Source organism: Pseudoliparis swirei, chromosome 4 (assembly GCF_029220125.1).
Source record: "Pseudoliparis swirei isolate HS2019 ecotype Mariana Trench chromosome 4, NWPU_hadal_v1, whole genome shotgun sequence".
NCBI lineage: Eukaryota > Metazoa > Chordata > Actinopteri > Perciformes > Liparidae > Pseudoliparis > Pseudoliparis swirei.
Genome location: NC_079391.1, coordinates 18,544,857 through 18,567,221, shown reverse-complemented (window position 1 = coordinate 18,567,221; position 22,365 = coordinate 18,544,857). Strand labels below are relative to the sequence as shown.

Below are 22,365 nucleotides of genomic sequence, written 5' to 3'. Positions count from 1 at the left end.
GGAATATTGAGGATGGACTCTGGGAAGTCTGACCAATGCTTTGGGCACCACGAGAATATTAAATTTCACAATAATTTTTCATTTGAAAAAGAAAGCAGTTCCTCAGCGACACACTTGCACCCACGCCAGTCAAAACACAATAATTAGAAATATCAGTGGATGTTGCATGTGCTCGTTCATGCACACACACGTTGTCCATACTCCACAAAATGTATAATTATAATTTAACAAATATTTGGGACTGATTTTTTTTCTTCTCATACATCTTTTTTAAAAACATTTAAATCAAAATAGTTCTCAAGTCTGTCTCTTTTAACTTTGTGGCAGATATTCATTTGATAATATATTATGAAGGTAAATCCTCAACATTTTCATAATCATCCGTTTATGATTCAGGAACACTCTATCCGAAACCCTTCAATAGAATAGTAGATCCAAAACTAGGTTCATTTTAGCAACAGTCACAGTTTGTGTGTCGGAAGAATTACACTATTGGCCATGATTACACGCCTATCCAAGACAAGAAAAGTAAATGGGGGCCCTTTCAAATGTAGGACACAGCTAAGACCAGGTGGTTTTAGGATGATCTATCATCATGGGGGCTCCCATCTGAGTTCTCTGTCTCCCCTTCGGAAATGGCTTGCATGGGGGCCGTGTAGAGGCGGCTGCGTGTACTATAGCGACTGCTGTTTGCTACAGGGGGGATCCGAGAACGTCCCTGTCGAGATGCAGCTGACATAGGCAAGGTTTTGGAGGTGAAACTCTCAGAGTTGGCTCTGGGGAAAAGGCCTGGTATCTGGATTGGGTCCAGGCCAGAAATGTGTGGCTCTTGGAGTATAAAGGGTAGCTCGTCAGCCTGTCTAATGGCCCCTTCCTGAAGGGGGTCCCCAGGGGGTTTAGGGTTAATTGGGCTCTTCAGAATTTCTGTGGCTGACATGCGGTAGCTGGAATCAGACCTGCTACCTTTCTTCAGCAACAGGAGTTTAAACTCCTCATTAGACGTGCTGGATTTCTTGGCGCTGCGGTAAATTGGCACAGGGGCTCGTTGTGACGTGGCAGCAGTGGCTATGGTGGCTGGGATGTTGAGAGGAGGGGCTGTTGGGATAATGATGGTGGAGATAGGAGTCACGGGTACTGCAGAGCAGAGACGAGACTTTGCGTTTAAGTCTCCTGAATCTTTACGGCCCAGGACCTTTCTCTTTGATCTGAATGAGGAAATAACAGGTCAGGTCAGTCCTAAGAGTTATACAGTGGATGAATAGATACAGGGATAGCATACACATATAAAGAATGAACTTGAATTAGCTGAATTGCCTCTAAAATCTGACAAATAGATGCATTACACAGATACTGTAGACAGAATCGAATACATTGAGTGCCAATGCAAAATGTACAGCACCTGTGTATCATGGCAAACAGGTCCTCTGTTGTACGGGTCTTGTTGGGTGATGTGATAATGATGTCATCATCCACTTTGATGTCATCCATCAGAGGGGAGAGTGAGTTATCACTGGGCGTGGAATCTGTAGTCCAAGACATCCCTATCACATGTTATCTGGTTGTTTGATCATTTAGTATACGGTTGGGTCTTATGTTAACGTTTTCCAACCAGCCATCATCAGCCCAAAAGCTGGTGGTTGCTGATACATTCATCCATTTACCCAACAACAGTATACAATTAGTGACAGTCTAATCAGAAGATAGCAGTCCACCTCCCTCAAGCCCTGCCCATAAGTAACAGTTTGTAAAACCAGTGTAATCATTACAAAAAAGTACAACTTCTGCCAGAAGAATTTAGCTTACCTTTACTGAAGTAGTCCTCAGTATCAGGAGTGGTGGAGTCATCTTTGCTCTCTTGTGGCTGCTGCTGATGGGCACTTCTGGTAGCACCTGATGTCACTTCCACCTCTTCTTCCTGCTCTCCATGTCCTCCTCTTCTTGCATCGCTGATTAGGTAAGGATGCGATGCCTCCATTGTAGTACCAGGCACTTTGACTGGACAAGCCCAGGGCCCTGAGTCTGAGTGGGATATCCCAGCAAATTCATATGCTGGGGGCGGACGGTGGTTCGATCTTATGCCTCCTCTGGAACATGCAGCCCTCTGTGGCTCTTTAATGTGATCTTCCTCATCTTCCTCATCATCTTCATCATCATCATCATTCTGGGAGAACGAGCGCTCCCCCAAAACCCTAAACTCAGGGTGTGCATGAACTGAGTGTGTTAGCCCTCTGAATTCTGTGTGCGAGTGGATATGTGTGTGTAGATCCACAGGCGAAGGGTGGGGGGCACGTGGCACGGGCCGATGCAGGGGTGAGCTGTCCTCGGTAAGTTCTGATGATGGGTCCATCCGGGTTCTGAAGGCCGTCATAGCCCAGAAGGTTCCAGGTCGATAGCGGTCGTGTCTGAGTAGCAGGCTTTCATAGGATGGAGGCCCATCAGGGTGGCGGCCAGGGGGAGGTGGTTGCAAGTGTTCAGGGGAGGAAGCGTGATCATGTGTTGGAGGTCTTGGGGGTGGTCTACGAGGGGGGAGAGGCCGTGTATTGATAGGGGGTGGAGCCAATGTAGAACCACTAGTAGGACATTTGGGTCTTGTTGCAGTCTCTGTTCCTCTTGCAGTATCCTGGTCTGCTGTGGGAGCACTTTTTGTATGTCTGCTAATAGGATGGAGCTGCACCGAACGAAGAGCAGATGGAGTTATTACCAATAGATTGGGGCTGGGAATTGTCAGAGCATAATTTGTCCTTGGCGGTGGGTTGGTATTTGATGACTCAGGTACCAACAATTTTGTTCCAGTGGCTAGAACATTTCCCACTCTGTGTTTGCTGTGGTGGAGCGTGTGCATGTGATGCGTTCGGTGGGATAGCGTGTGCCTGACATAACCACCATGAAGAACATTGAGATCAAGCTGAGAAGGTGGAGGTGGAAAGTCTGGGTCTCTCTTATAGCCAGAGGAAATGCAAGCTCCATCTCTGGGGAAGTGCTGCAGGGAAGAGAGAGAAGATTTCCTCTCGGGCACTTTGGGCTTTCTCTTGCCAGTTGAGGGAGACAGTGGTCCTGGGAAGAATGCTGCCGAGGATGAGGGCAAGGTTGACGTTGGAGTCTCTGATTGGCTGGAGTAGCCACTTGATGGGGAGGCCAGGCCAGCCAGTTTTTCAGGTGATCCAAGTTTGAAGTCTCCGGGTGGGAGAGGCGGACTCGTTGCCCTGGTCTCCGAAGCATGAGCAAGTGCCTGGGTTTGGGTTTCTGTGGAGGAGGACGAGCTGTCTGGTGACTTGATACCCTCCATGACAGTAGTGCCGGTTGCTGTGCTTGAGTTGGACATGGATTTGTACTCACCGTTATTGGACTTTAGCTCAGTGTTGTGAAGCCACAGGTCTGCATAGTCAGATTGCACAGCACCTTCATCCTTAAATGAGTGTGTATCAGCAGAGCTGAACGACATCGGCTCTACTATGTCAACGGTTTCGCTCATTCCCCTTCCCCAAGTTCCCAAAGGCTCTGCCACGAGACAAGATGTCTGTAATGGTTCTGGAGCACCTCCAAGCTCTAGGTCCAGTTCCAGCTTCATTTCTGTGGAAGACAAAGTAAGGTTTTGTTCACTAACCATCTTTGGTTGATCCTGATCTGCCTGTGTGTCCGTTCCAACATCAATACCACTACAGGTGTCCTTCAGCGAGGAAGTCCGTTTAGGTGGTGGAGGTTTGACTTTTGGTTTCCTCAGTGGACGGCAGGTCCTCCCCAGAGTCGTAGTACCAGCTCTGAAGACAGATAAGGGCTGGGGATAAACTTCATTGGATCGTGGTGGTGCCACAGTGTTGGATTGGCCACAGGCAGGCCCTGAATCTGCATAGTTATACACTAATCCTTTGTAACTCTGATTACACTCCCCAAAATGCACAGAAGAGGAGTAGAAACCCTCTGTATCAGATGGATAATGAGAGACAGACTCTTTTTCCGTGTTGCTGGTCTTGTCACTAAAACAGATTTGGTCTTGTAGGCCTTGTTTGGAGCCGTACTCTTGCGCTAAACCATAGCTCTGGCTCAGATTTTGGGGTTGGTCTGGGTCTTGGTCTGGATCAGTCTGGTCTTGGTCTGCAGGGTATGTCCACTCCCCCTCACTGGCTGTACTGACCCCTGCATCATCCAGTTGGTCTGTGGCTGAGGATGTGAACGAGCTTGACCTGTGGCCCTGAGGTCTGAGGTCTGAGTGGTATGAGGCATCCAGGGAGAATCCCTCATCAATAGCATTGGGCACAGTGTTGAGTGAGAGCTCTGAGTCGCAGTGGGATGAGCCTGTTAGCGGTGGAGAAGAAGGCGGGGGGATGGTTTCAGATGTTTGTGAGGGGCAGGTGGAGCTGGAACCACTCCAGTTCCCGCTTGATGACTGGTGGTCCTCCTTGTTGTCCACATGGCTGCCTAGGACTCCTGTTGTTGACACTGAGTGAATAGGGCTGCTGAAAGTATCCGAACTCGATGAGATCTCACAGCTGCCCATATCAGCCTTGCGGGGAAAGCGAGAACGGCCCCTCTCCATCCAGCTGTGCTCTGGGCTCCCTCCTCCACTGCCTCTGTCTCTCTCTCCGGACCGCTGCAACCTCTTTAGACTTCCAAGTTGCAGTGGCTCCGGAGCTGCCTGGTCATCTGTGCTCTCTTCTTCATCCTTCATCATCATCATCTTCATTCTCGGACTTGGGCCAGGTGGAATAAAGTCCTCTGCTTCATATGGTGACAAGTCCTCGTCTTCGTCATCATCATCGTAATTGTCATCGTCGTCCTCATCACTGTCCATCAGACGTCCACCCTCTCGAGGAAGGCTTCGAGAGCGCAAGCGCCCACAGTGGGCTGCGGCACTGGTGTATGTGGAATCTGATTGGTCACCCAGGGAAGAAATGTTGCCTGTTGAATGGGAGAGAGAGGCAGGGATTCCCTGATGGCCTCGTTGGGCTCTGATGCGCCTTCTGGAGGGAGCAGCTGTGCCTATCAAGGGGAAGACAAAAGAGCGAGAGAGGGGGACATATTTCTCAATGCTTTGGATGTGGACCATTAACAAAGTTACTTATACGTAAAATTAATTCCATTTTAATGGACTTAGTTTGAAGAAGAAAGTGGTGTTTGAAATACATTCTTGGATCTTGGTGGGTCCAACTTTAGGAAATCTTTATAAAAAAAGTTTTTTTAAACTTAACTATGTCCAGCCATGTTCCTTATTTCAATTGTAAAACATTTACTTACAGCATCAATACAGATAAATATTGTTGTTACATATTATATTGTGTGAGTAGCCTTATTGTTAACAATATGATCCTTGGTGGTGTGAGTGCACACCACCAAGGATCATATACATATACACATACATACATAGACAGTAAAGTTCCTAATGTTACATTCAACCCCCTCCGCCAGGTTTCCCCTCAACCAGTGTCTCACGCTGTCCCTGGCTGTAACTTTCTAACAGACTCTGCGACAGGTCCAGATATTTAGCATGCTAGATATCTTTAATGTGCCTCAGAAGCAGCAGCTAGCCTTTTTGGCCCGTGTCTTGGAACAGTGTCCTTTAGCACGATTTATGAGAGCTGAGCCAATCCAAAACGGTCATTGAGTTTGAAGTCAGGGCTGGACTGTTTATTAGGTACTAGTCCGTAGTGAAACTATGGGAGCCAGATTAAAGAACCAAATATACTTGTCCATTCTCAGAAACTTACATGCTATAAGGAAATCATCTGTTTGGCAGCCAGAGTCACGAGTGTGATGGAGATGACCACTGATTAAGAGGTCTTCCTGACAGAGAGAGAGTTGGTGCGGGTGGGCATGGACAATCACTGTGCGCTCTCTTGCTACGGGTGATTCATCTGAGTCTGAAAGCAAAGAGACAAAGCATGTGGAGTTTCAATCCTAAAGGGTAGTGGTAACATTTTACCATTTTATGCATGTGCAACTACAGGTAAACAGGTCGGAGCTGAACCAGGAAGTAGCTCACAAGTAGCTCGTAAAGTTTTAAAGGACTGCCTAGTATTTTTGTTTGCATGTGATTGTTGCTGCTCATTAAGCTTGCCCTCATGAAACTCATGGCTGTGTTAGCAAGGTCACCTCATTCCCAGATTTCAGCAGTTAAATTGGAAAATATTAAGAATTAATAAAATCAATAGTAATTTTCCAAACCTAAAAGATTAGGATCCATACAGTATAATAACCCTAAATTTCCAGGTGTGCTCTATAACATACCCATGTCCTGTTGTACTCTTTTGGGTATTCCTGTGATAGTCTTCCTCCTCCTCAGCTTCCTTCTCCTCTGAAGAACCGACTGGGAATGGACTAGAGAGCAACGAGCACTTGCTTCCCTGTCAAACCCAACTCCTGCAATAACAACACAGAAGCCATAAGAAAAGCTAAAGTTTAATATATTCAATTAGATTCCTGGTTTTCATGCGGGGTCTGGGTTTGATTCCTGATTTAGGAACAGTTGCTGTTTGGTCACTCGTTAGCACTGTTGTCTCACAGTAACACATTGCCTGATGGATCCTCACTAGAGCCAACCTTGCTCTTTCTTACTTTTCCTGTTTTTCTTCTTTGTCTTACCTGTGACGTTGATGGGGATAACACAGGAGGAGATGGAGTGAGAATCGCCAGTTGACTTCTGATTTGATGGTGAGAGTTTTTCCTTGGACCAGTTGGTCTGTTTGTCCTGGGTCGAGGGGGTAATGGGGGCTGAGGCCTTGGCTCGGTGGCCTCCCAAGACCTCGCCACATTCGCCTTCCCCTGTCGAGACAGTCTGGTGGGAGCAGATGGACGCCAGCCACATTATATACACGGTAGGGGCTTCTACAGTCACTTACTCAGTTGGATAGACTAAGCGGAATTATTTACAACGGGGGGGGGGGGTCGCTTGAAGAAGACACTATTTACAAATTTTCAAACATCAGAAAATATGTTTATGATTTGATTAGAGGGTAAATAGAAAGTTATAATAGCACAAATGATTGATACCTTTCTATTCCATGGAATGAAGATGCAACCTTCAATAGGGTGAAGTGAGTAAAAGCACTCAAACTATTAGCACAAAATAAAGAAAAGACAAAAGAAAACAAAAACAAAAAACAGGCAACATGACATGAGTAATCAAAGAGATTAAAGGAAAGTTAAAAGGTGAAGGATGAATGAGACAGACAATGTACGATATGTATATTTCTCTTCAGTATTGATTCACCTTGTCTTTCAATAACTACAAACCACTACGAGTCTCGTACAGTTGATAGGTCTCCATTCAAGCTTCGTCCTTACCTTTCTTTGCATCGTTTTTACATCTGCCTCTCTCCCTGGCCTCTCCTATGGGAAAACACACACACACAGACAATTATTGCCGAGTGTGCAAGTAAATTCCTGCATTAATGAAATTACAGATGTCAATCTTCTTACTTTTCTCTTTATGGTCTGGATCTCTGTTTCTCTCACGGCCCTCTCCTTCAAGGGAAAGTTAACACAATAAAAGAATACTGTAAAGAACCCCCATCATAAAAGAGAAATCAAATGTAGTGCTGTAGAGCCCTAGACACACGGCACATAACATATAACAACACATAACACACATCTTAGACATTAACAGACACAAACACACAGACACATTTCTGCTTTACCTTCCTGGGCTGATAGTCTAACTCTCGCTCCCTCTCGGCTCTCTCTTGCTGTAAGGCAACAATAGAATGAGATGTTGTGTCAGTTTGTAGGAACATATATTTAAGAAGAATTACAATAAGCAAACAAATATGAATGAGACAAATGTATTTCTTTGACGTTCTGTTTAATGTCTTCCTTTCCCATACCTCCCTGGGTAAAACATAGTCCAGTTGTTCAGTGGTTGGCTTTGTTTGCATGCACTTTTGAGATTATTGCAACTGTACTGATATTCGTCATATACACTTAGTCCTGAATTTATTGGCTCATTGGCTTATTGTTTGTAAGAAATCACATAATTTCCCCCCCAAGCTTGGTTGATCGTGAGTCATGCGCCATTCTTACCGCTCGCGCCAGGCGACTCCTCTGATGCCGGCGGATGCTGTGTGGCGAGGGGAAGGTGGGCATAGGGGGAGCCACTGAGATAGAGATGGTCACCTTGTTTCTCTCCCGACTCGTGGAGCGGTGGCGCTGTTGTTTGTCTTTGAACCCCAAACAAAGACACACACACATATGAAAAACGTGCAATCCGTTTTATTTGCACACAACAAAATGCGGCTGCATGATCCACCTCTCTCTCACCTCGGTGCAGGGCTCTGAGACTGAGCTGAGCGCTTCTGTGTAGCTCCTCCAGACATGGTGGTCGGGTACAAGGGTGAAACACGTTATGTTGCTGGTGCCATGGAGCCTGATAGTGAAGCGACAGCTTGCGCTCTATTTCCAGGTTTGACACCGCTAAGATGAGAGAGGAGAGACAGACAGAGGATGTTCAAAGGAATCTCTATGACTGAGATACATTTTTAAAAGAATTGGTCCGCGCGTAAACAAAGTTGGTTCAGTCTTTTGTTTTGTTATGCAGTGTTTAAACCTTTTGTGTGATTCGAGCATATCAAAGGAACATCATAACATATATGTTAACCTCACAGATCCATGACCACTTAGCATGCCTAGGGGCAAATAATGAGCTGAACCCCCATACTTCTTGCTCTCTTTGCATCCTATACCAAGTATGCTGTTTGTGTATACCAAGCCTCAAGAGTTCTACAGTTCTACACACAGCAGAATACAATTGTCAACACAAATTTGGCCTGCAGCCTCACAAACCAGCCAGTACTTGGTGCTGTGTTGGAACACTATGTGTGGACAGCTGGAGCTTCCTCCTGGTCTTTTTGTCTTACAACTCTTTCACAGTGTGTTTTCACTTTAGAAAAGTTCATTCTAACATTTTCGGTCACCTAAAAATGTATACCGTCGATAGTTTAAAGGTAAACTGAATGTCAACTGTTTTTTTGATGAAACACTTCAATCTTTATTGAATGTGCAGAATATGATAACATTATTATCAAAAACACTACATTTTGACATAGGATCCTTTTGCATAACAGAGGAATAGTGCATATTTGCAAATAAAACTGCAATTAACATAATGCAATTAATCAAATTAACCTCAAACCAACCATCGATACATTTTTAATCTGAGGATTCTGGGGCTTCCGGGTGTCTTGTAGTTTCCAACATTCCCCATGTTGGTAATCCAGCCTGGTTTAGGTCTCAATCTTAACCCAATTCTTAAAATAAAACTCGAGTTGTTCTTGAAGAAATATAAATATATTATTGTTGTTTTTAGACATGGTTCTTAAAAAAGGACATTGTCATGTCTTTCACCATCATGTCTGTTCAATCATCATCGGAAATAAAACGTCAATAAGCTGAGATCCAGGCCAGCTTTACGATGTACCACCTGCAGGCAGAGGCCTCCCACGAAAGCACAATATACTAAAACAGAGTATAATTATGTGATAAAGTGGTATGCAAAAAAAGTCTTCAAAGGGTTTGATGCAAGGCAATCTCCTCTTTACATTGCACACTTGAGACTAGGCCGAGGCTGGCCAGCAGGTGGCAGCTAAACGCACCTCACCACTGCAGCGCTGCACACACCAGCTCACCACTGCACATTCCTCACAGCCGTCTGTGTTTATTGCCACCACAATTTATATTTATTAGAAAACACAGCAAACCCTGCTGTCATGAATGAGGCAAACCGGAGAATCTCTCACTTTCATTTGCAAAGATTAAAACGGTTGATTCACAGAGGTGGAAAGCGAGAGAGAAGGACTGTGATTATCCATCTCTCTCTCATCTGCTCTCATCCCCTTTAGCTTTCAATATGGAATCTATTCCCCCTCTTTTCACTCTGAATTCAAAATGCGATTGTGCCCTTGAAAGCCACGGCGTTCCAGTAGCCAGGCAACCTTTCATTGCTCATCAAGGCTCGTATATTTGCCTGCAATTAAATCAGCGAGCTCACATCAGCAGCATCTGGCCGATTTAAACTACGAGGTTAGAGAACCACAGGAAACCAGCTTATTCACACTAGATAAACAATTAGGCAGCGTTCTGCCCCAAAGACGGTCACATACAGACAAAGTTATCCTCTTGTTATGCAGATCACACTTTGTGCCTCCGACGATCATGAACACGATGTTTATATAATACAAGTAAAAGACGGCAAAGACTCTGCAGCTTCACAAACACACTGTTCAGATGAATTGGTTTGCAGTTGAGGCAGAACAGTAACAGACATTTAAAGGCCAATTTAAATCAATTTGAGATGAAGCTTTTGTCACGTGGTGCATTTATTTTTCTTCATTTGCTTCCTGTAAAGGTGAAATTCTGTTATATTCGGGGAGAGCCTCTTTTTTGTTGCATTGAGCTAGTACTCACTGACAGACCTGCAAAATGTGAAAAAAACGTTTCTCAATACCTATAACTGGCTGTGAGTGGTAGTTACCATCGATAGAGTTAAACAAAGTAGGCCATATAGGAGGAATATGCAAACCAAAGGTGTTTCTCTGCAGGAGGTGCTGACCTAGTTGTTGTGACACAGTTAAATTGGTGGATTTGTTACTGTGGCTTTTCTGCCTGCCAGCCCACTTGTTCCCCTCATCTTTCTTCTCACCATCCCTTCCTTCTCTTCCTCTTAGACTCTTTTATCTCTCCTTTTGCTCTCTTGCTGCTGCCATGAAGGCATCTCCTCATCATTATACTCAAGTTGTAGCGCTAAAACTGCATTACTCAGCTAAATGTTCCCTTCTGATTTATTGTACTGTATGCAATTTAAAAAAAAGAAGTCACAAGGAAGATTGTTTCACTTAATAATCTATTTTACCCATGTTTAAGAAAACCTCTGCTTTAAATCATTATACGTGTCTCATATGGATTTTCCAACAAAACAAGGCCAGTTGATTAAAAAGACCTTATTCTATTTCCTCTCGCATAAAACAATCTAGAATATATGAAGATGTAAATGTTGTTCATATGGTCTCATGTTTCCACATCCCACTCGTTGAAGTTGCATCCTGCAACACAGTTGGCTCCAAGACAGTTGTGATGTTACAGAGCAGGCTCGCATAGCTGCCTCACATTCACATTTAAGCTGAGCACAGTGAACACGTTCCCCCTTCAGCCCTTCATGTGAAAACGGCCTTCTAGTGGCAAACTCTGCACATACATCATCCAGCACAGTGAAGCTCAAACATCCAAGTGTAGTGGCATTGAGCAGAGAAGAATATATCTAACAAATCATCAGCAAAGTGCTGCGACATCAGGCTTTGCAGTCCAGCAGCAACTTCCCGAAACCAACGTGTAAATACAATCTGAGTTTCCCTCCTGACCACTTGGTCCAGAACCTCTGGCAACAACTGGCGTATCCCTCAAGAGACTCGGAAAAACATAAACAGCAAAGGGCTGGAGAAGAGAATACACCAGGAACACAAACCATAAAGGACCATGGGTGAACCTCTAAATGTTTGTATTTGGCGTATGTTGGAGCTTCACCTCTTCCCTCCCTGTACTGTTCCACTTTGCTCTTGCTGTCCTGCACCTCCTCCTGCTCATCTGCAACCGATTGTTACGGAGCTTACGCCGAGAGTTACCCATCGCTATCGCCCCGGACCAGTCTGGTCCGGGGCGATAGCGATGGGTAACTCCCGGCGTACACACTCCTCTAACGCACATTCTTTTTCCCTCTTTCTCTCATCATCACTCTCACTGCATCCCAACATCTCTGCTTCCCCTCATCCTGAAATCTGCAGGTGCCGTGTCAGCAGCTTGCAGCGTCATCATCAGGACCTGCATGCCAACAGCACCAGCAGACAGAGGAGGAGAGGAGGTACAGTAAAAAAATTAAAAAAATAAAAAATGTAATAAAGAGATGCCGTGCGAATCAGAGCCAAGCAGCAATGTGAACTTTGATGCTATTTAGATTTTTAGCTGGAAGATGTTTGACTAAGCATCTAACAGGAGAACAGCTCTGATGAACATGAGTTTTTAGTTTCACATAGCAACACTGCGTATAATAAACATCTGTCTTCTGAGTGGAAGTCCTCGGGTGCCCCTGAAAAGGACTTCTTTGGAAAAGCATTTGAAGCTTGTCACTCTTGACTTAATGGAGGAACAGATTGACAGTGGACACAACAATAGACGGATGAAACTCCCTGCCTCAGTGATCGGACAACATAGAGCCGATCTTATTCGCAACAAAGGGAGAGCCCGATGGGCCAAATGCATCCGGTGTGTCCAAGGAGATCCATGTCCACTGACAACTGTCCATGTCAACATAAAGGTTTCAAGTGTGCGATGTACAGTCGGTGAGTTATTGGCTATAATGTAAAAGTGTTTTTTATGGCACCACTTCGGTCTCATCTGGCTAATGGGTCTAATTTTTATTACCTGAGTCGTGAATGAGTTATTATCTGGGAGCCGATGTGGGCTTTTATGCTCTCCGAGAGCAACACGCATTGAGGGAAGGAGAGGAGACAGAACAAGGAGACAGGAAACTTTAGTCAAGTAAAACACTGGTGTGAGGTTCAGTTGCTCAGCTCCGGATCTTTTGTTATGCACAGGGGACACACTGTCGCGTAAAACAACACACGATAAGAAAACACCACCACCAGGCACAGTCATCCACATGCCACTGCTTTAATGTTGCTCTTCTCTTTCTGACACAGCTATATGATTTTGTGTCCCTATCTCTCTCTCTCTCTCTCTCTCTCTGGTCCAGATGTGAGTGAATGTAAGTCATTGGTGGAGAATGTATTCGGGTGTATCTGGGTCAGGCAGCACACTCCCTATGGCAGTAGCTGCAGAATCTTGTCATAGTAGACAGCTGTTATATAAGAAACACTAGCTGGCCAGTTCTGCAGAGGAAAAACTGCTCTGTTGGTCGGCTCAGCACCTCCTCTTCTCATCAACTGTAGTATTGCATACATTTGTTAGGAAACCGTTTAACATGAACTCCCCCTGGCTGAGCACACATAGTGGAATACAACAAAACATAATCAAAGCTTAACATCTTTGATTTAACACAAGGTCTCACACTGCCTGACATGTCATGCATAGTATGCTCTGTGTCACCGTTGTTCACTCTTCATTAAAGTTATATTTAAGATACAGATTTATTTTCTAAGATAATTAACCGATAAAATGGCACAAAATACTCATAGCAGTCCAAATTCCAAATCCTGTGATGAAAACAGGGAAATATTCTGTTCATTTTAAAACAAATTGGTAAAAAGAAAAGATAAGATTGTTGCAGATTAAGTTTCTTCCTGTTATTTTCCAAACATATTCACAATAGACATTATTTATGGATGTAGCCTTCCAAGCAAATGAAAATAGTCAAGCCTCATTTCATACAAAATGTTCAATAACTCTGCCTGACATAGTAGATATCTTTGAAAACTTTGGGATTTGGATGTACACTTTTCTTCACTTGACTTAACAGCGATTCATTATCTTAAATAGCATCGTCATGAAAATGTATTTTTTAGCCCAAAAAATAGAAGTCATTAGGCAGTATAATAAACAATGTCAGGAATTGAACAGGCAATACAGCGTTCATGAGCACACTGATGCTGCACACTTCAGTTGACAGTACCTTTGGACCTCTCAGGGACGCAGCCCAGGCCGAGACAAGCCAGAGCCATGGTCAGCAGCTGTACACGCTCCCGCTCTTTCTTTTCCTTGTTTGGGTCTGTCTGTCTCGCTCCTCCCTTTGTCCTGCAGACTCCTTGTCATCTGTCTCTCAATAGCGCCACCTCATTTACCCCTGCAGACCTCTCGGAAACATTCCTGCGCCAGTCCAACATCCAGACGAGCAACATCTGCAGCTACAGACCCTCCCCTCCCTTCCCCACCCGCCCACCTGCTGTCCCCTGCTCTCTCCTCCCCTCAGCGGACCATAAACACGTCACTGTGAAGCGAACACTTCTTCGCCCATGTGTCACACGTGGAGCGCCTCACTTTGGCCTCGCCGAGAGCCTCATCGCACTCACAAGGAGCGCCGCGCCCACAACTAACCACAAACACCGCAAACACTTCCCTGTCCCGTCGCTGTTGTCTCCATGAGTCGTCGTCGTCGACCCCCCCCCCCAATCCGTTGGTGTCAGATGGTAGGATCCGGCCTGGGCATGGGCTGTCCATGACCGTAATCTCTTTATGATGGGTTCGGCCACAAAGTATTAATGTATTAATCCACCACAAGCTGGGAGTATGTATCACGTGTTCAATCTTCCTATTGCTGCCACCAGAGAGCAGTGATCTAAGAGAGAGGAAGCACATTATTCTCAATATCTTTCATCGTCCTCATCAAGGGAATTTTAGTCTTTGTCACACACTCACTCACTCACACACACACACACAAACACCCCCCCCCACACACACACACACACACACACACACACACACACACACACACACACACACACACACACACACACACACACACACACACAGAGCAGAGAGTGTAAGAGCACCCTGCCCGGTAATCTGCTGTAATCTGGAGCTCTGGCAGTTCACTGACTGGCAGAGCAGGCAGTCTGCTCAAGGAGCTTTTAGCCTCCCGCCGGGAAGGGCATAGACACACCGAAAATATCTGCACACACACACACACCCACACACATATGCGAACCCTCCACGTGGTCTGACCACGCTTCACCGCAGTGGTCAGTGTCAGCACAAAAGGTGGAGAAGCGCGGTCGTGAATATGAAATGTACGGCCGGTCCTTGTGGCTTTGCCTCGGCTGTTTGCAGCAGCTCCTCCCGACAGGACTCTAATCGCTTGTGTTCCCCGGGGTTGTTTGTCAGTCGCGGTATTGAGTGATATATGAAACATCAGGGCCGGATCACAGACCTTTCAGCCGCATGAGCTGCATCGTAGCCTCTTGGATAGTGGTTTGTCCTGCCTGGGGAGCTTCAGGCCAAAGCACTTCATCAGTATCGTCTTATGTCACTTAGAACACACTTTTACAGACTTCTTTCTATGTTTTTTTCCAGTTTTCTAAAGGATACGATTCCCGTCCCTTTTGCTTCTCTCTATATTTCTGTCGATGTCCTCCTTTCACACATCATGAATACATCATGCAACCCCTATTCCCTTCCCCATCCCTCTTCCCCCAGCTGCACACCTGCACCATTGTTCTGCACCGTGCACATTTTCGATATGGATTTGAGGCCTTTCTGTCACGGCTGGCAGGGGTGAGTCCAAGTGTCTGACAATACATCCAAAAGTCTTTTATTCATAGCACCAACCATTTCACAGTTTTCCCGACAAACCGGAGCAAATATCAACAACGTAACAGCAAGTTAAATGTTCAAGGGATTATTTCCTGGCTCTGCACACTCAATTTACCCAATATTAGCAGAGTCCACTGCTAGTGTTCCTGTGCTGCCCCTTAGTGGCACAGCATGAACACAACACCGATGCTGTGTTGCTGATGGATTTGGGATTGCTGACATTTGTTTAGCACTTAACTTCTTTCTATTATTCTATAATCCAACTGAAAAACAAACCAACCATTGCGTGCATACTGCAGGATACATCTCAAGAAACAATTTGACAAAAGGCAAAATATTATCGCTCAATGTGAGGCACAAACACATCAGAACAGCAGCAGGAGACCAACGTTGTTTCTTCTCATGTTGTTGTCGGCCTCCTCTCCTGGCTCAAGCCTTTGTGAGGCTTCTGGATTCCCCCAATCCTCATCAATATTGCAAAGTTGTTCCTAAAGAGGTTGTAACAAGGGAAGGAAATATGGAGGGAATGAGAGAGCAGAGCATACTACAGGAAATATGAATGTATCCTGTTCTGATTGGTCCATTGTTATTCCTCTGTCTTTTGTCTCAACAGTGTATACGTGTGGACACTAGCAAGCATTCACACACATAGAATTATTCAAAATGGCATACTAACGTACTGAATACTACATACTCAGTCCGTATGAAAGTTAATTATGAATTAGTTCATTATGAATTAAATAATTATAATAACACAGTTTATTTGCTAAATTTAGTATTTTAGTTCTTTCATTTTCAGAGCTATCCGTTGAATGAAACGTTTATCCCAAATGTAACACAACATTGACTCTTCTCCCTAATTTAATATGTTTCTTTATTATTTTAGGTCATTGTGGATTTCAATATTTGTATACATTATCTGCCTGATGATAGCCGACCGATATGCATCGAGATCTACAGTAACTGTGTTACAGTTGACGAAATACTGACGCAGCATCGTGAAGTCTGAAAAAAAGGACGTGAAAGACGGCGCGCCGTCATTGGTCAGGAGCAGGACTCCATCACCTATCTGACACAGTGAGCATTTTTACAGGCACACATATTAGTCATAGTTTTGTTGGTTTTGGTCTTTGCTTTCAATAAGCAAAATAGATTATAATGCCAGTGTTATCCTTAAAGCCCACGAAAAACGTAGCACTCAACATAAAGCAGTTTTTAACATGTTGGTTTACAGCAATACAGGAGGCGTCTTGTTTTCATCTCATCTCATAACATCTGACATCATATCTATAGACCAGCGGCGGGAGGGCGGGAATAAACTCCACTTTCATGCCAACGATGATAATGGCAGCGTGTGTGTGTGTTTTGTGATTTCATATTGTTCTCTGTGTATGTGTGCTTGTCAAACAGACTTCAGCCAGCATTATTGTGTGTGTGTGTGTGTGTGTGTGTGTGTGCGTCTGGATGTTTGTGAATGCTTCAGCCATGTTGGTGGAATGGCACAAGACAAGCCATCGCCCATGTTATTTTTAACTGCGTGTCTCCATGGTAACCGGCACATATGCAGGGATGGGGAGATCTCCTGCAGTGCTTGTGTTATGGCAGACTCTTACCACTGGTCATAGTGTGAGTGTGTGTGTGTGTGTCTGTGTGTCTGTGTTTCTGTGTGTGTGTGTGCGTGCGTGTGCGTGTGTGAGATAGAGATTATGTAGGTACGTAAAATAAGTAAATCTGTGTGCTTGTTAGTCTATTGATTGTTTATCCAGTCTTTCAAATAATAATCACATGTTTTTACCTTAGTATGTGGCGGTTTCTGAGATGTGTGTGTGTGTACGTGTATGTGTGTATATATACATGTCACATCTCATAGCCTGAGAGAGAGTGAGAGAGAGCAAGAGAGAGCGAGAGACAGATTGTGTCTATATAAGAGAGAGAGAGAGACGAGAAGGGAAGGGAGAGGAAAGGGCTTCTGAGGCAACGGAGGAAACACCAACACACGACAGGAGGAGGTCTGCTACGACCCCAACCTGAAATAACCCGAGCGGTGCTGTGAGTTCACGAAACACACCACCGACCAAATTTCACCTGCCTTGTCTCTTAGAAGCAAGATGCTGTGGGACTTAGCTATCGCTTTATATAAACTATGCGTTCCATGTCGATAATTCTCACTCCAGGAATACAAACATAAAGTGGATGCAGTTCTTTTGATCTTTGACCGATACCGACTCTTCATTATTTATAATTAATAGATCAATGAGTACACAGTGACTTAGATGTAGCTCTGTTGTCAGGTTGTGGGGGAGGTTTATGTCGGGTGAGGACATTCTTCTATAGCTTTAGAAACCATCTAACAGTTGAGTGAACGAAGTCGTTTCTATGGAAACAACTTAAAGATTAAAGCTGTGAAGAGCGAGAGCCCCGCCAGAGTGATTCCCATAATGCCTTGTGCCAGGGGATCTCAGGGAGAGAGATAGAGAAAAGAGAGACCGACAGAGTGGGATTCAGAGGCAGAAGAGGGAGAGAGAGAGAGAGTGTGTGTGTGTGTGTGTGTGTGTGTGTGTGTCAGCTCTAGAGGTGCCGTGCTACAAATCCCCACTCTGTTGTGACAGCTCACTTGACAAAAGACACCAAACTCAGCATCTATGCACAAATATAGGACTATGTGCACACACAAACACACACACACACAAACACACACACACACACACACACAAACCTGCTTTTGTCACTTAGGAGGACATAACAGTGACTAACATCTAACCCTAACCTAAATCAAGACCTCTAAAATGCTCACAATGGCAATGCCAACATGCCGATGATAAGCGTGAACAATGTTTACCATGTTCACTGCCTTATGAACTCATAGTGGAACGCTTGTATCAGCTCATCAGCACCAGGTACAGTTCAGAAACGAGTCGGCCCATTGAGTCTGTTTCCTGTATCCGGCACATGGGTTTCGCCACCGCTTTTCCCTTTTAGGAGACTATTAGCAAATCCTATTCACTAAGTTTATGATAATTTCTTTCAATCAAAGTAAATATTGGACCCATTTTTCAGAAACCACATATCTTTTGAACACAAGTCCGGAGAAGGGGGTTAGGGGGGTGGTTAGAATACGAACACGCCATGACCACGCCCACTTGGGAGACAGGACGTGTATACCACTTTAAAACATTGGCGGAGCTGCGAATGCCTCTTCTTTGTTATAGAGCGTCTATGTCAGCACTAAACACAGAATTTAGGCTCATTAGTATTTAGCCATAAACCAAAGTATTTGAGGGATTACAAAAATGTATCTGATGACGAAGCACTAGGTAAAAAGGTGGAGGTTTCACTAAAGTTATTACAGTTTGTCCTGAGAGGGACAATAATGTGCGCACCAAGTTTTTTATGGCATCTCTTTCTACCATTGTTGAGGCATTTCAACCAAAACCACAAATGTGAACTTCAGGGTTAAACAAGTGATTACAGCAATCCATCCATCCATGGAATAGTTGGGATATTTTAGTCAATCCCAAAGTGGTGGACTAACCCGACCTACAGACTGACATGCTGAGAGCAGAGCCTCTTCTTTGGCTCAAAAACGTCTTAACCAGCTATTTGTCCACAAATGGATGGTGACAAAACATACTGTACGAGACTGTGTAAAACATTTTGTCCCCAACATGATCACACACAAACACACACACACACACACACACACACACACACACACACACACACACTTTCATTAGTGTGCCTAATTGGATCCTGAACCTCACTCACACTTTGTCTCTTTCCTCTCTCCATCCAATCATCTATTTGCATCTTTAGTTCTTTTAGATGTAATGTATGGGCCTCCTCCCCATGTCCTCCTCCTTACCCTCTCCCTCTCCCCTCCCCTTCCCCCAGTGCTGTTGTCAGACTGGAGCTGAAAGCAGCCAATCGCGTGGCTCTGTGCTGAGGAGCTCTGGGGTGATGTTAGGCAGTTTCATGCTCATACGATGAGCTTTGCCAAATGTAGGTCATGCTTCTCTCTCTCTCTCTCTCACACACATTTTTACACTCACACAGAAAACAGATAAGGCAGTGTGTGTTTTTTGTCACATAGACACACAGACACACACATACAAGAGCACACACACATGCATACACACACACACACACACACACACAGCCGCAGACACACAAAGGTGGGTTCATATAAACACACAAGCAAAACACACAGAATTCATCCCTCCACACACACTGGGCCTCACACAGGGCGGGGTGACCCTCAGCTGTTTGGTAACAACTGCTGGATCGGTTCTCGCAGGATGGACGGCTCGTAGGATGCTGGGATTCTTCCTCTCCATCCAATAATTCCACAGTAGATACAAAATGTATCACAGTATGAAACACCTAAAAGTAGTCCTTTCTTCTTCTGAACTCTCGTTGAACTGCTTCTGTCTGTGCTGCAGTGTAGCACAAGTGGGAAATGCTGGGAACATCAGCCATAGGAGGCGGCAGGTACCAGCAGTCTGGCTGAATTTATACAATAATGATATGAATGTATGTTTTATTAGTGAAATGTAAGTATTTTTATGAAGTACTGGTACATGAATGAGTAGAAGTATCCCCAGCCTGACCCCACCCACCTGAGATTCTTTTGATCAACCAAATTGTGTGTCCATTCATACACCTGCTCCATTATACTCAAGGGAATTGTTACGCATGTACATTATGGTTTGCCGCAAGGTCTATTAAAAAAATTTATCTGAAAATCCAACATTTGATAAAAATAAACTTAATGTCATTATTAGTTTTAGGATGGGGTGAGCTAGAGATTAAGATGCAATCAACAATATTCAAAGCATTATTATAGCAGCAAAACATTATTTACTATGTGAAGATATAATGGAGTAAAGTCTTCCTGAGTCTTTCCTCCCTCTGTGTGTTGTTATCACAGCTTCACCTGACTTTGGATAGCCGTGCCAGCCGCTCATAATTCTGAAGCATGTTTGTGCATGTGAGCGCCTTTAAAGACAAAAAAAGAAGATAAAACCGATATAATAATTGGTTTGAATTCTTATTTTTCCTGTAACAACTGTTTATAAAGATACATGGATAATTTAACCTCTTTGGGCATTGAATAGTTACTTAATAGAAACCATCTAAGAAATGTATTTCTGGTGGAACTGCTACCTCATAGACACATGAAATGTGACAAGGAGCCCAAACTAGATACAGACTTTGTGGAAGGGGTCACAAATCAAAAAGACTGGGAACCACCCATCCTTAACAATATGTTTTACTTTATTACCTGACCATATATACAGGACTGTCTCAGAAAATTAGAATATTGTGAGAAAGTTCTTTATTTTCTGTAATGCAATTAAAAAAACAAAAATGTCATGCATTCTGGATTCATTACAAATCAACTGAAATATTGCAAGCCTTTTATTCTTTAATATTGCTGATTATGGCTTACAGCTTAAGAAAACTCAAATATCCTATCTCTAAATATTAGAATATCATGAAAAAGTATACTAGTAGGGTATTAAACAAATCACTTGAATTGTCTAATTAACTCGAAACACCTGCAAGGGTTTCCTGAGCCTTGACAAACACTCAGCTGTTATAAATCTTTTTTTTTACTTGGTCTGAGGAAATATTCAAATTTTATGAGATAGGATTTTAGAGTTTTCTTAAGCTGTAAGCCATAATCAGCAATATTAAAAGAAAAAAAGGCTAGCAATATTTCAGTTGATTTGTAATGAATCCAGAATGCATGACATTTTTGTTTTTTTAATTGCATTACAGAAAATAAAGAACTTTATCACAATATTCTAATTTTCTGAGACAGTCCTGTATATATATATATTAATATATGGTTGAATCTTCATATAACTATAGCTATCAAATAAATGTAGCGGAGTAGAAGTACAAAGTAGTAAAACAAACTAACATAACATAACATAAACACTCCAGGCACATGTAAGTATACCTCATATTTCTATTTCAATTGAGTACTTATTTAATTGTACCTGGTTACTTTCCGCCACTGGGGGCTGGTAAAAAAAAGAAGAAGTAAACTGAGTTGCACCTCAAATTATTAGTCCATGCTGATGTCTCCAGAGCATGTTTATTTGTATACTGTGTGTATTGACATTTAACTCTCCTTCCCGACTTACGGGGAACCTTTCCTCTTAAATTGCTTTGTTGTATATGAATTAGCATTACACCATGAGCTGCTGACAAATACACAGCCTCCCATGACACACACACACAGACACACACACACACACACACACACCCACACCACACACACATACAAAGCTCCTCCTCAGAGAGAGAATCATTTCTACTTCCCTGGGTTGCCACTGCTAGTTTGACCTATTTTCGTCCAGACCTCACTTTCTGTCTCCCTCTCTTGCTCCAGCCCAATAATTCACCCTGCTTAATAATTCACTACAGCTTCATAAGCCTCTACTCAACTAAATGACATGCACAGACAAACAACAACAGTTTTTACTGATGCATTTTACAAAGCCACTAGAATAATGCACACACATAATACAGGGTGCACTGCATACAAGTTGGATATACACTGCATATATATATATATATATATATATATATATACACATATAAATATATATATAGAAGTTGGTAGGTCCTTTATAATACCCACATCACATCCGTCACTTTTTCAAGCGAGATACGGACGCAGAAAGAAATGGAGACAATGGTGGTGGTGTTGTTGTAAAACTGCAGATTATTTGCCAGTCTATGCACAGACTCACTCTGCCTGATGTGATTGGGTGACCAGATTGGGCAGGAACCAATAAGGGCACCAGGGGAAGAGAGCAGGCACAGAGTACTCTCGCTGATGCTGGGCACACCCTGTAGCCCTTGGTGTGTGTGTGTGTGTGTGTGTGTGTGTGTGTGTGTGTGTGTGTGTGTGTGTGTGTGTGTGTGTGTACCAGTGCCTTTAAAATGAATCTGTATGCAAAGTGTGTGTTTATTTATATTTTTGTGTGCACATGTTTGAAAGACAAGACATTTCCTTTCAACAGAAAATTCCAGCCTCCTATATTTTACATCTACCCTGCCCCCTTTTTAAATCTCCTCCCAGGAGCTGATGCAGAACAAAGACAACAA

General features: G+C 43.8%; 1 protein-coding gene across 1 annotated transcript in view; it reads right to left on the bottom strand.

Moving 5' to 3' along the window:
- Positions 1-421: 421 nt before the first annotated feature.
- nhsb (Nance-Horan syndrome b (congenital cataracts and dental anomalies)) overlaps positions 422-22,365 on the bottom strand; it is a 44,010-nt gene continuing 22,066 nt past the window's right edge. Inside the window, exons 2-12 of the mRNA XM_056412999.1 lie at positions 8,251-8,403; positions 8,014-8,150; positions 7,632-7,679; positions 7,414-7,458; positions 7,279-7,323; positions 6,577-6,769; positions 6,223-6,354; positions 5,703-5,855; positions 1,804-4,977; positions 1,400-1,541; positions 422-1,205 (exon numbers count right to left, since the gene is read on the bottom strand). Coding sequence (XP_056268974.1) covers positions 578-1,205; positions 1,400-1,541; positions 1,804-4,977; positions 5,703-5,855; positions 6,223-6,354; positions 6,577-6,769; positions 7,279-7,323; positions 7,414-7,458; positions 7,632-7,679; positions 8,014-8,150; positions 8,251-8,403 — 4,850 coding nt within the window. The 3' untranslated portion in view covers positions 422-577. The remainder of the gene's footprint in view (positions 1,206-1,399; positions 1,542-1,803; positions 4,978-5,702; positions 5,856-6,222; positions 6,355-6,576; positions 6,770-7,278; positions 7,324-7,413; positions 7,459-7,631; positions 7,680-8,013; positions 8,151-8,250; positions 8,404-22,365) is intronic.